Genomic DNA, 14,592 nt, shown 5'->3' on the forward strand with positions numbered 1-14,592 from the left:
TGTATTGACGTTTTACTGTATTTCCATTTCTTGGCAGAGAGCAGTTGATGTTCCCATTCCAGTTCCTTGACAGGCTTGGAAAGCATGACATGGAGTGCACGGTCTCAGGAGGTGGGAGGTCATCTCAGGCTAATGCCATTCGCTTGGCGTCTTCAAGAGCCTTGCTCAGCTTTGTCACAGAAGTGGATATGGAACATATGAGACAAGGTAGGAATAAGAGTGGTAGAAGGTGTGAAAATATTTGCATAATGTCTAAAATCACAACCAGTGAATTAATGCACATGCTGTAGGGATCCATGTGCTACCTGTTACAGGTTTGAATCTCAATTGAGGGTCAGCTCCACCTTTCATAATCTGATGTTCATATGACTGCTTTTGGAAATGGCCTTCTCTACCGTGTCACCCACAAAACATTTTGCCTTCCTTCCTCCTATATTTTGCTGAATTTATGCCTGTTGGCCTTAGGATCGGTGTACTTTACCACTGCTAGCCAGTGCTTAAAGTGCTTGTTCTCTCTCCCTAAAACATGATTTGATTGGCTTATAGCTGATTGGCATATTTAATTCACATGGAATCTTCTTGTACAGTGATATATCGTATACCCAGGGCCTGTAAATTAAATGCTACCAGTGGCCTGCAGCACTTATTTTGTTGCCCACTTAAGTAGCATGTTAAAACATGTCCTGTGCCTGTCATTAAACCCTGAATGCAGTGTTCCACTACCATGTCAACTTGGCATTGAAAACCATTTGCCAAGCATTAAACATCCCTTTTATTATATGTGTCACCCCTAAGGTCAGCGCTAGGTGCCCCATAAGGCAGGGTGCTGTGTAACTAAAAGGTAGGGCATGCACTTTTAAGTTTTCCATGTCCTAGTAGTGAAAAACTCCCAAATTCGTTTTTCACTTTAACAATAGGGATTTAACATTGGGGATTCCTTATTATAGTTAATACGCTGTAATATATTTAATAAACTGTAATTCTTAAACCAGAGGTTATTGTGAGGTTATTTTAGCATTAATGTAGGAACATTTATTTTAGCTTGGCCCCCATCAGCTTAGAGGGGACATTCCAGCCAGCCTGCCATCTCATTCTGCACATCTTCGCAGTTTCTGCTATAACTTTGCGCTTCCTCTTCGTCTATGTGGGAGGATTCTCAGCAAACTAACAGACGTTTTCTTCACTTCTAAAACACAGGTATGGGGAGAGGGCTTCCTTTCCAGGACTAAATGGGCAGATTAGGGCCACCACTGCCAGGTGTGCTCATGTAGAATCTTAGCAGTGTAGGTAGGGATATTAGATACACTATTGTGACAATATGGTGGGATGTTTCCTGTGTTTCACTTTCCTGGTCACTGCTTGAATAGTGTTGTGTTTTATTATTGCATAATCACAATTCATGCCATTTTACATAGAAGGCAGTTGCTTCAATAAAACCCATTGAACCAAATCCTGCTTCTGTTTGTCTTTGCATGTGTGAGACTTGTATAAGTGAGAGAAAGGGCTATGATCTGTTCTACCAAGACTTCCCTAAGAAGTAAGTGTCATGTATTAGGCTGCCACAAACTACCTTTACCTCTCGTACTGGTGAGATGCTGATAGCTAGCAGGAAGGGTTAGCCTGACAGCTGTCACACGGTGTGGTATCAGGCTCAGTCCCTCTCACGCGGTGGTGCTGCTGCCCAAAATCCAACAGTCTTGTTACTACAACGAGAGACCTATGACAAGGTGGTAGTTATGTCCTGTTTCGTATCTATGAACTTGTAATGATAAACCCTCTTTAAAGGTAAAGTCGAATTACAAGTATGAAAATAAAATTTTTGGAAAGTTGGCATTTTCCTGCCCTTAGCCCTCTGTGCCTGCAAGCTGCCTTAGGTCGCATGACAGGGTGTAACTGACAGTTTAGACTTTGTGAATTCACCCCCAGACAGTCGCACAGTATAGGGACTAGCAGAGCTTGAATGGGCCATTAACTAACTTGATGGGGGGTAAAGGGAGGAGGTGGCAGGGAAATAAGCACAGCCCACGTTCCACCTGAATAGGATGGGCTCTGCCACCACACAATACTCTTATCATGTCAGTTCAGCCAGGTTGGAGCCAGGGCAGTGGAGGCAGGAAACTCCTGGAACTTCAAAGAACCCTTCTGGAAACTTCTCGGAACTTCTAGGAGCAAAGCACCAGGGTATAAAAATTGGGCTCTCAGACATACTCCTCAGTTCACTACATGATCTGTGGAAGGACTCTGAGGACTGCCTGCTGCTGTGACCTGCTGTGTATTCTACCAGACCACTGCTGTACCTGGAAGGGCTGCTTTGCTCCCTGGTGCCTGCCTTGAACCTTCAGAGACCAGCCCTGCTGTGGAGACCTGCAGATGCTTATGAGTCTCTGTTTTATTTATCTATCACAATAGAAAGTCACTCAAAGGGAGCTGCGGTGTGCGCTGCATATCCTGATGGCCCATGACCAGGCAGATGACTCTTTCTGAGCTTGGGTGGTGGGAGGAGCTGACACTTGCATCTTAATAGAGCTGCGCCTGTTCTCAAACAAAGCGATCTTCAAACCCCCCCCCCCCCCCCCCCCCCCCCTCCCCGGAGTGTGAATGGGGACAGGGCAGGGAAAGGGAGTATCTTGTGCACTAAAACTTCTCTTTGAAGTATGCCTACTCCGAAAAGACAGAAATGGGTATAAGTACTGGACCTCTGACACCACATAGTTAGAATCCTTCTGGACTGTGTAAATTCTGCCAGGAAGAAGAGCTGGATGCTGTTGGAGGAACTGCCACTTTGTCTGTTGCTTTGTTGTGCTGGCCTGCTGCTTGCTGCTTCTGTCCTGGGAGTGTCTTTCTACGTCCTGCTTTCAAAGGTTCTCAAAGGGCTTGGACTGAGCTTGCCTCTTATTAAGAAGGTTCAGGGCCATCAAAGACTTCATCTGCCAGTGCCTGCCTCTTCTGCTCAGAGTCCTGACTTGCCAAGTGTTGCCAATTGCAGTCCCTGGGCCCTTGTAAGTGCAAGATGGTGATCTGAAGGAGAAAATCCACGCATCAGTGTGCCACCCCAGAAGCGGTGGAAAAATCAAGGCAGTGTCTGCCCCGTGGCTGCAGAATCTACTCAGCGCCAGTCTCGCGGCTGAAATATCGCACAGCGCCTGTCCCACAGCTGCAGAATCGATGCATCACCTATTTCACCACAGTCCCATAAACACAACTTGTCTGGATTTTCCAGGCATCGTACCTGTGCGCCAAATTCTCATCGACACCACACCTCGTTAAGGAACTGAGGCAGTGTGTCCGGAAATCATTGCATCGTCTTTCCTGCAAGGAAATAATTGACAGGTCACCTCCCCTGCCAATAAGGAACCAACACATCCTCTCACCTGCGAGAAAAGAATCAATTCTTAATTTCCCCTGCACAGTGAGGAACAGAAGGATCACTGCATTTCCGACGCCTCACCTCCCCTGTGGCCCGCATCACCTTTGTTTTTGACATATCCCAGGTACTTTGCACTGAAGAGATATTTACATTGATTCCTGTGGAGTAAGGCTTGATTAAAGTTTTAAAAAGTGATACCTTGACTTGTGTATGTTGGGTTTTTGTTGTTTGTGGATGTGGGGAGGGTGTATGTGTGTGTGTGTGTGTTAGTTAGTTAGTTAGTTAGTTACACATTGCCTCTGAGGTAAACCTGACTGCTTTAGCCAACCTACCTAGGGAGTGAGCAGGGGTTATCTTAGCTGAGTGTCTACCTTAGCGTGACTAGAGTTGAGGGCAGGGTGCAAACCACTGCCAACTAGAGACCCCATTTCTAGCACTGTTGATCTGCAGTGAAGATAGGACGTTACAAACAGTGATTGGTGTACACTATTTCCACATCACAGAGCCTTACAGCCCAACATACTGGTTTGATTTTTCTGTCTTTGAGACATGATTGCGAATAAAACTTAAAAGTTGCATTCTGGTGAGCCATCAGTTGGAGCTGCAGATTTTGTGTTTGTGCAGGAGAGGTTGGAACCTCAGCTCAAAAAGTTCTGCAAAGATCTCAGATATCCTATAAAAGGCTTCACTAAGAAGGAGGAGCTGCAAAAGGCGCTGAGGGCCTGGTAGGCAGCAAAGGATGCTGGTGAGCACACACAGGAGGAGAATGTTATTGTGGCTCGAGAGGAGCAGAGCCTGCATGGGGATTTTGTGGATCAAAATCTGCCTGGGAGGAAGGCACTTCAAAGGCAAGCAGCAGCGTTTCCTCTCCAGGTCTCCACAGGAGCTGGAGAATAGGCATGGAACCAGAAAGCTTGAGTTGGAGCTTATAAAGCTCAGTTTGAAGCAGGAGAGAGAAAAAGCTTTGTAGGAAATGAGACTGGTTCTTTTAGGTCATGAGCTGAAGTTAAGAGAGCTGGACTTGAAAGCCAGGAGTGGTGAGTTCCGCTCAGATGCTGGCAGTGAAAGTACAATGTCCAGCACTGATGCAAAGGTCCACATACCCAGTGACTTGGTTTGTAAGGAGGGGGGTGACATACACCACTGGACTCAAGCATATGAGGGAGCTCCAGAGGTGCACAGGGTCCCTGAGGAGGATTGGAAAACTGGCACAGGGAGTCATATTCCTGGAGGTGGGAGGGACACTCTACTGGCTTTAGAAGGGAGTGACAGGGAGATGTGTACCCCCTTGGAGAAAATTCTGGTATGTTAGTATGCAGTCACCCAGAGGAGGGTAGATTGGGTTTCAGGGACAGTCAGACACTGTCTGGCCAGATGTGGGGTACTTTGTCAAAGCATTGGATAAAGGATAGTATGGTTAACACATGTGAGAGGCTGTACAACATGATTACTGGAGAGCATATGTTCAATCACAGTGTTCCAGAGCTACGCCAACACCTGGTGGAGTGCAGGTTCTCTGACCCAAGGGAGCTTGCTGGAGACAGGCCTCTGGGTGAGTACCAGAGTGTCTGGGATGACTCTGGGGAGTGATCCCCAGGAGGATGGCTCAGGGTTTCCCCAGCAGAATAAGGGGGAGGGTTGCAGTGACCCAGACAGGTCCCAGGGTAATATGGGGTGGGAGGAGGGGGGCTGAAGGGTCCCACGTCATTTCCAGGAGTAGAAGGGGTGGGAATGGGCAGAGTCCCAGGGTACCTTATCTTCAGCCCCAGTGCTTGGATTGCTCTCAAAGGTGGCAGAGGCGGGGGAGATGGTCTGTGCCAGAAGACTATCCACTGATTGGAGTCCCATGGTGTCAGGAGAACTTGGGGGGGGGGCTGTCACAAGCATCCAACCAGTTCAGGTGTCTGGCAGCACCACTCTGGAGAGAAGGGTGCAGAAGCCCAGATGGAGGGGTGACAGGGGGAGGCAGTCCCCAGTGGGAGGACCAGTGGGTCAGGGTTTGCCCGCTCTAAGGTTAGAGTATCCCAGCAATGACCCTGGTGATGCCACTTGTGACCTGAGGAGTAAGGCTTCATGCTCTGTCGAAGGGACAGGGGTCTGAAGACCATTGCTAGACAGACTCACACAACAAACGCAGAATGTGTTTCCTTGGGGAAGAAGGGGATGGTTGTACTCCTCTGGAAGTACTGGCTTGCTGATAATAGGAGCAGGGGACAAACAGTCTCACCCCTGAGCTGGAGGACCAGCCTCTGGATACCACCCCTGAACTGGTCAGAGGGAAAATGGACAAAGGGTGCCAGTCACCTGGGGCTACCACCCCCACTCTGAGAAGCCACAGGGGTTAGAGAGCACTGGAAAGGCTGGGACATGGGACTCATCACTGACCGCTGTCAGTGGCTGCTGTGGGTTGCTGTCCATGTATACAGAGTTGCTCTTGGGTTGGGAAGAGGAGTCGCACCCACAGGGTGGAATGGGCCACACCACTTTGTTGACCATGGTGGTACTGTCTGCCTACTGGGATACATTAGTGAGCAAAGTAAGGGTAAGTGCTGCGCAGATTGGGCCCGCAGGTGAGGAGAAGGATTCCCCATGGGTTACCTTAGTGGGCCCTGAGATTATGGACAGAGAAATCCAACTGGTTCAGAGAAGAGTAGAACTGGATTGTGCCTCTGCTTTTGTGGGCCAGGGTCCATGTTTGATCGCCCTAAGCATGGAAATCTATCAAGGTATGGATTGGTCTACCCTGGCTTTGGGCTGGAAGGGGATTTTTGAACCTGCCCATTTTTGCAGGATTATCCGCAAACGTTTGCCTTCTTCCGCCTATTTTCTCTAAACTGTTTGTGTTGGCTTTAGGACTCTGGGCACTTTACCACTGCTAACTAGTGCCAAATGGAATATGCTCTCTGTCTAAATTGTATTGGTGATTAGTTTCTCCGTGATTAGTGTGTTTGTTTACTAGCACGTCCCTAGTAAAGTGCACTGGATGTATGACGGTGTACCGAATGCCATTAGAATGAATAGCTTTATAACGCAAGAGTTGTAACGAAAATGCCTTTAGAACGAAAGGCGTTTGTAAAGAGATTTTGTAAAAACAAATATGCCTTTAGAACGTAAGCCTTTACCACAAAATGTAAGTATTTAACCAGTAAGTATAAACCCTATATATATTTATTTTATATACATATATAATATATATATAATGGGTTTATTTTTACTTAGAAAATACATTTTTAGTGGAAAGGCATCCGTTGTAAAGATGTGTATATATATATATATATATATATCTAGATAGATAGATACACATATATATATATATATATATATATATATATATATATATATATATATATACACACACACACCTTTTAACCAATAACCCCTGAACCCTAAAATAAAATCCTTTCCCATCCCAAAATTCCCTTACACCCACAAAAACCCATAACCACCATAAACCCTAAAAGTTCCCTTACCACCCAAAAACCCATACCCAACCCAAACCCTAGAAATTCCTTTACCACCCAAAAACCCATACCCACCCTAGAACCTAAAAGTTCCCTTACCACCCAAAACCTATTACCACCCTAAAACCTAAATGTTCCCTTACCACCCAAACACCTATACCCACCCTAAACCCTAAAAATACCCTTACCACCCAAAAACTTATACCCGCCCTCATCCCTAAAAATCCCCTTACCACCCAAAAACCCATCTCCACCTTAAAACCTATATTTACCTGAACTCCGAAACACCCATACCTACCCTAAGATTTGCCTTACCACCCAAAAAACGCATACACATCCTAAACCCTGTACTCACCCTAAACCCTAAAAAGTCCCTTACCACCCAAAATCCTACACTCACCAAAACCCTAACCCTAAAAATTCCCTTACGACCCAAAAACCTATACCCACCCAAAAACCTAAAAGAAAGAAAAAAAGGAAAATATATATATATATATATATATATGTTTTAAAAATTATGCACACATATATATTTAAAATATATGAGTGTATATATATATGTGTATGTGTGTATATATATATATATATATATATATATATACATACACACACACATAAATATATTTAAAAGCTGTTTACTTACCTGCAATATGCTTACAATTCCCATGATTTTCGTTGTAAATGCATAATCGTAAACCCTTTCAATCTAAAAGCCTTTCGTTGTAAAGGCATTTTCGTTATAAAGCCTTTGTTGTAAAGGCTTCTCATTCTTTAGCCTTCGTGATAACCCCTGTTTCTCAAGTGCACTATGCTTGCCCAGGGCCTGTAAATCAAATATTACTAGTGGGCCTGCAGCACTGATTGTGCCACCCACATAAGTAGCGTTGCAAACATCTCGGGTCTGCCATTGCAGTGTCTGTGTGTGCAGTGTGCAAAAAATGAGCGCCCATAGCAACAGGCGAGCCCCAAGTAGTTGATGACAACAATTCTGGACCATGATAAGTCCACCCAGTTTCAAGTTATACCTGGAGTAAGAACCATTGATCAATACTACTTGCGACACACCTGTTACTATAGAGCGGTCATGTTTTTTAATTCTACCAACTGGAGATTCCAAAGAAAATATTTGGAGTTTTGGCACATTTTTCCCCTTGTACTTTTTGGGCTTACTCCTGTATCCTAGACAGTATTATAGACTAGTATATCTGTATCTTTTTGGATTATTTTGTGTCCCAATCGTGGTTTGATTCCCTTGACATTAGCCTTGAAAAGGTCACTGTCATGACGAATCTCATGTTGGCTGTTGTGTTGGAAACTTGAGAAAGTGGAAGAACTGATAACAGATAAAGGAATTGAAATCCTCTTTTTGGCTCCATACGTCCTTACCATGCAGAGTTTTGACTAATTATTGGGCTTTGTTTGGTGTGCATTTTCCATCTTCTAGATTTACATTGTGCAGTGGACCCTCTGGGCCACGCTGACTATCAGGCCTTTTGCAGTAGGGCCTGTATTACAAATGCACCCAGGACTTACTGTATCATTTGTTATACATTGGTTTGCCCATTACTTTGCATGCCAACTGAATACAGAATAGCGACTGCAGTACCACTACTGCCACTGCATATTATTTGCCTCTATGTTTAACCTGTCTGCCTTTTGTGCCAAGCTACCCCAGGTTAAGCACATGTTAAATTAGTGACTTTTTGTGGTTCACCCTGCAAGAGATTGTGGCTGTTGCTTGCCCAGGGTTGACACTCCAGTGAACCAACAACCTGATTTCTCACAACTGCTTTCTGCCTGAAGTGGCTTAGTGGGCAAATAAGTGATGGGCTACAGTCAAAGTAATTACCAGTGAGAGAAATTGAAAGTCATTTGATTTAGACACTGCGAATACTCCTAGTACCCACTCTCTAGTTAATGGGAGAGATGTGAGCAATGATTCTGCTTCAGAACATATCTTTAAAGTAACAGATTTCAACAGCGTTATATCTTGTGCTACTGATCAAGGAAGTGCAAAGATTAATGTACCACTCTTGGCATCACTCTTCCTTGCGTTGCACAAACTGTACGGGTGCAATGCAGTACAAAAGTATCTGTGATCTGAGGGCCAGAATCCTGATAAGCATATTAATAATGTAAAAAACTTGCTCTGCAAAAAGAAAGGACATGCCTTGAACACAGCCGCATAACTGTTTAGGATCATTACTGAATGAAACTCCCAACAGGCCTCTAACACACCTGTTTTCTCTCGAGAGTTTTGTTTGGAACTGTCTGCATTCATTACACCGAAACAGCTAAACTCAGGTCTGATATTGTCCAGGAGACAACTCCTAATCCTTTCATTCTCATAATGAATGTTGATGCCCTCTACATGCTAACTCTATCTGAGTGTTGGTATACGCTCTGATGTGACCTTTCTCAACTTCATTCATGCTAGCCTCCACTTGGGCTCCCTAGCGGATAGCTTTGCGAAAATAAACTTCAAGTGCCTCACCACCTTGTTGCTAGAAGAACTTGCGTCACATTTTCATGTCACTTCAGAGGAATGGAAGCTAACAGCACAAAAAAGCCTACCTCCTTCGGTTCTGAATAAGTACTTCTTTTTATTTATCTAGCCTATCAAATGACTGGAAAAGATTATGAGTCGGGCTCAACACTGCTGAGGTTAATTAGTTGGTGCACACCTTTCAGGCTGGGTTCCGGGTGAGAAACAGCACTTAATAGGGGTAAAATCTATTTTGGATTTCTGTAGATGGCAGTTGTGTTGGGCCACTGCTCCTTTGGGACCAGTCCGCAACTTTCAACATGCTCCGTGTCTGGATCACTTGAAGCAGGCTGGATTCATGTGGCTGCAGGTGAGTAGTTCAGGTCTTTCCTGACCCTCTGTTCCCATGCTGTGGAGCTGCCACTATTCAGCAGCTCCTACACGCCACTGAGTTGACATGCAGGGATCTACTCTGTCCCCCTTTGCCTGAAACAGTTTTTAGAGACCTCTAGCATCCATGTTAGGCTGAGTGAGGTCAGATTCTGTGTGTGTGCGTATCTCAGCTAGTTGGTATTTAAATTGTCAACTGAACTCCAGTGCACTGGTGGTATGTCAGTGTTCACCCTTGTGACCTTTTGCCCAATGACCACTATTTGACCTGACATCCTTAGTGTGGATTTCCCCCAAACATTTTGCCTTCTCCCCTCTCCCTTCTCCCTTCCTGTTGTCTGGATTTCGTTTTTGTTGGCATTAGGACTCTATGCACTTTACTACTGATAACCAGTGCTAAAGTGGTTGTGCTCTCGCCTTTAAATGTGGTAAAATTGGCTTAGTCCAGGTTGGCATACTTAATTTACTTATAAGTCATTAGTAAAGTAGTACTACCTGTAACCAGAGCCTGATGTTAAATTCTACTAGTGGGCCTAGAGCACGTATTGTGCTTCCCACCCTTCAAACATGTCTCAGGCTTATCATTGCAGCCTGTAGTTCAGTTTTAAACTGCCTGTTGGACCTTTCAAAATAAACCTTTTGCCAGGAATAAACCTCCATTCTTAGTACATAACAACCATCTCTAAAGTAGGCCCTAAACAGCCCATAAAGCAGGGTGAATTGTATTTAGAATATAGGACATTTGTTTTTAAGTTTTATATGTCCTAGTAGTGAAAACTCTCAAATTTTGTTTGTATAAAAGTGCCCTTTTTGTATGGTCACCCCTGCACTTTGTGCACCAATGCTGTTGGTTATTACTCTGAAAGTGCCCTGGAGCCTGCTAACCAAGGCCCAGTGCCAGTGGTCTCTCCCTAAATTTGCTAAGTGTAAATTGCTATCCCCAGTTGGCAAGGGTGTTAACCCCCTTATAAGTCCCTAGTATATGGTACCAGTGGTACCCAGGGCATGGGTGTCTAAGGGGTGACCAGGGCCTGAAACACTGATTGTGCCAGCTTGAGTTACACAAGTAAACAGACAGCAGCAGGCCTGTCATTGCAGACTGCAGGAGTAGTGTAAACTGCTGGAACTTGACATTGCCCACACAGTGTGTGGCAAGGTGAAAGAACTGCTTTTAATACATGCCAGTCACCCGTAATTTAGGCTTCATGAGCCCAGGAGGCAGGGTGCCTTATATCAAAAGTGTCAGCATATAAGTGCAAGCATAAATGTCCCTATAATAGCCTTTTCAGTTAAAGTCTACTGTAAGTGAGCAGTGGTCTATAGGGTAACATTGGTTGGCACCCTTGAGAATGCCAACTCCATTGTGGTACCACTGCAGTATGTCATATTTGGTATCAAACAACTTGTCTCATTAAACCTGACTCGAATCCAAAGTCAGATTTAATGTGACATGCACCCAGGTGGTTACCTTAGAGGTTTCCCACCTGGTTGCCCTAGCATTTCCGGAGCTGGGACTGACAACCTGCAGCTGCTGCCGCCAAGGCAGGATTCTGACTCCCTTGCAAGGATGTGTAAACACACCCGTAGTAAGAAACAAAGGCATGCTTGGGCTGGAGGTTTCACCTGCTTTCCTGGCAGGAAGGCTAGTGAACCGGCACATCAAGGCAGTGAGCTTCAAAGGGCACACCGTCCCTGATATGCAAAAAGGCTGTCCCACAGAGGAAGACAAAGCCATCCCCCTACCCATAGACGCAGTTGCACCCGGACAGGTGAGAAACTTAGGAAGTCAGGAGATGTACACCCCCGAAATTCTAGTCATACCCCTAAGCCGAGAATGGGTTTTGCCATTTTGAAAAGTGGCAAAATAGAGGGTTCTAGGTAGTAAAGGGGACACGCACACCCAAATGTGGTCACTTCAGAGGCAGATTAGCCACTGGGACTAGTAGCCCACTGGCCACTTGTTTCCACATCCATAAAGCCCCTAAATCTTGGATTTAAGGGGCACCCCTGACACCAGAACCTCAGATCTGCTCTGAACTGCAACCAAGGACAAAGAAGAGACCTATATCTGCACCTCCAGGACTCCACGAAGAAAATTGAGCGATACACAACATCAACTTGTCCCATACCAGAGACTGGTTCCAAAAGGAAGGAGAACTACTCTGCAACCACCAGAGCTCCCATGGGCCAGAGGTACTAGTCCCTGTGCAGGCTGCAGGTAGAAACCGCAGTCTCGGAACAAATAGCTTATGGGTTTTTGGGCCCACTGAGGGCTTGCCCAAAAGTAAATGGACTAGTAGCTTCTGTGAAACGTAGTCCTGACCCCGTGTAAGTTTCAGTAAACTAGCACTTTCCCTCGGACTCCGGGTCATCAAAGTATCCAACCTCTGTGTTTGGTGCTGCCAAGGTTTGTTGGTGTCCGTGTGGCTACTGACCCCTTTGTTCAATGCTGCACCTCGAGGGAACACCCCTGTATCTTCAGCCACCCACCTCAGAGGCTCCGTTGTCGAATTTGTGCATCCTTTTTCTCACCAGCACTATTTGTTCTGGCTGGTGAATTGGTCCAGGGGCCCACTCAAGCTTAATCCCCAGTGGCTCCCCAGAACTCGACCTTCAGGTGACTGAGTGTCACAAGTGTGATTTTTCATCCATGGCTCCCGTGTTCAGCACAAAGGGCAGTTAGGACACCTCTGCACCGGGCCCCACAAGCCAGGTAATATTGATCTCACTGTCGAAGCTTGGTCCTGGGGCCCGCATCACCTTAACTTCAAGTGGGTTCCCCTGAGCTCACCCTGCAAGTGATCGATTGTAACTAATGATTTTTTTCATTGACCGCAATGGTAAAGTTTGACAGCTTGCAAAGTTCTGATCATTTTTCACTCTAAAATTCATAACTCCCGTTATCTCTATCTGATTGATTTTGTTTGGTGTCTAAATTAATATAAAATCTGCTCTGTTTTGTATAAATTGATGTTGGATTACTTTTGAGTTGTGTAATTTTCTTATCGTCCATGTAGGGTACTCTAAGGTGCTTGACACCTGTTCCTCTAGTAAAGCCTGACTGCTCTTTGCCACGCTACCAGAACTGAGCTAGAGATTTATTAGTGTGAATCCAAAGGATCCCGTTTGGGATGTTGCAAGAGTATTGCATAGTGAGACTTGCCCAGCCTCAGTCACAATTTGGAAAATGCTTCTTTTATAAAGGTGACCCTTTCTTGCCGTAACTATTTGGTGCTGCAGCCTATGTTCTTGGTCACATGGTTGTTTATAGTTCGCAGTTGGCTTTTGTGTATTCCTCCAGAAAGTGAGACGAAGCGGAATTAGGTGTTGGAAGGATGGGTCATCCTGCCGGAATGGAAGGGGTAGAGCTGTTCCTTGCCCCACCTATATTTCAAAGGGCTGCCTCCAGCACTCTCACAAAGGAACTTGACACCAGCCTTTTGTCAACCTAGACTACTTGGAGCTTGGGCAGGGAAAGGAAGGCGCTTTCCAGTACCGATGTGGGGGTAGCCTAGAAGTTTTCACCACCTTAAAGACTGGCATCAGGTGTAAATATTTGACCCTGAGACCAACTCTTCGTTAAACTCCTAGACCTTCGGAGGACCCCAAGAAAGATTAACTTGTACTTCAGAGGACAGCTCTGCTGCTTGATGGCTGCTTTGTACCTCAGGGGACTGCCCTGCTGCTTCACGCTCACCTTCTACCTCAGATGGCTGCCCTGCTACTTGAGGTCTGCCTTGCTGCTTGATTCCAGTACTACCAGAGTCACTCCAACATCTAGTTGGATGACCTGTGTGAGCTACAGGGGCATAACAACCTTCAGAGCCCTTGATCCATTCACATACCTCTGTCTGGAGTGAGTCCTGACCCTCCAAGTGGTGCCCAACCAGTCTGGAACCCTTGGAAATGGGTCTGGAGTTGCTCTTCCATCCACAACCCAATATTTGGGACATTTTTCATCAAGAACCAACATGAGACTCGGACCTACCTGCTCAACGATCAGCCTTAGCTGTATTGCGGGTTGGCCTGACTTTGCGGTAGCTCCCGCTATGTTGGTCTACGCATCAGCAAATCCTGTAAAGCGGGACCTATGACCAACAGTCCAGACTCAAGGAGCCCTCTTCATCTACATCCTGTAGCTTCATCTTGCTGGAGATTTTTTACTTCTAAAAAAGTGACAAAGTCCAAACGTAGAAATCTTAAATGCTGCTCCATCCAGTGGTTATCCAATGATTATGCCTCCTCCTCAGGCACTGCTGGCTGCCTTGTCCCCTGAACTTTTTCTAGAAATTTCCTCAGTCTAAAGGTCAGCTGAGACCGTGGCTGGCCTTAACTTTTGACTTTGACCCAGTATTGCGTGAACAAAAACCCGCTGTTGGTGCTTCGATCATTTTTTCACTTAAAACTTAACAAATTCATAATTTCAGTTCTTCTGATTGAATTTAATTTGTTTTGGTGTAATTTTATTTGTTAAAGTTTACTCTATTTTTCTAAATTGTGGGATTTTTCTTGTGTTTTAATTTTATTACTATTTGTGTGCTGCATAAATACTTAACACAGTGCTATCAGAGGGTTAAGCACAGGTTAATTTAGTGACTTTTGTGGTTCCCCGTTTGTGGCTGAGCTTGAGAAGGGTATTCACCCCCCACAATCAAAAACCCAATTTCCTACAACCACCAAATGGTGAATGCCAATAAACCTTCTAAAACTAAACCTTGCTAAAATGTTGCTGTTTTTAGGTAAATTTGAGAGGCATGCCCCTCCATACCCTTCAGTCCCAACATCAGGTCTTCAAGTCAATCTGTTCAAGTGTAAATCACAGGTAGAATAGTTACAACAGCTGCAGCTTGATTATGGAACTAGCTCCCTCTACATCTGTGTCATGAGTT

The 14,592-nt window shown here is 45.3% G+C and overlaps 1 protein-coding gene across 1 annotated transcript in view; it reads left to right on the plus strand.

Annotated features, from left to right (window-relative positions):
- MRPS9 (mitochondrial ribosomal protein S9) overlaps positions 1 to 14,592 on the plus strand; it is a 385,254-nt gene that overhangs the window by 357,618 nt on the left and 13,044 nt on the right. The window contains exon 10 of the mRNA XM_069204443.1: positions 38 to 207. Within this exon, the coding sequence (XP_069060544.1) occupies positions 38 to 207 (170 nt within the window). The remainder of the gene's footprint in view (positions 1 to 37; positions 208 to 14,592) is intronic.

The sequence above is a fragment of the Pleurodeles waltl genome, chromosome 8 (assembly GCF_031143425.1).
Source record: "Pleurodeles waltl isolate 20211129_DDA chromosome 8, aPleWal1.hap1.20221129, whole genome shotgun sequence".
NCBI lineage: Eukaryota > Metazoa > Chordata > Amphibia > Caudata > Salamandridae > Pleurodeles > Pleurodeles waltl.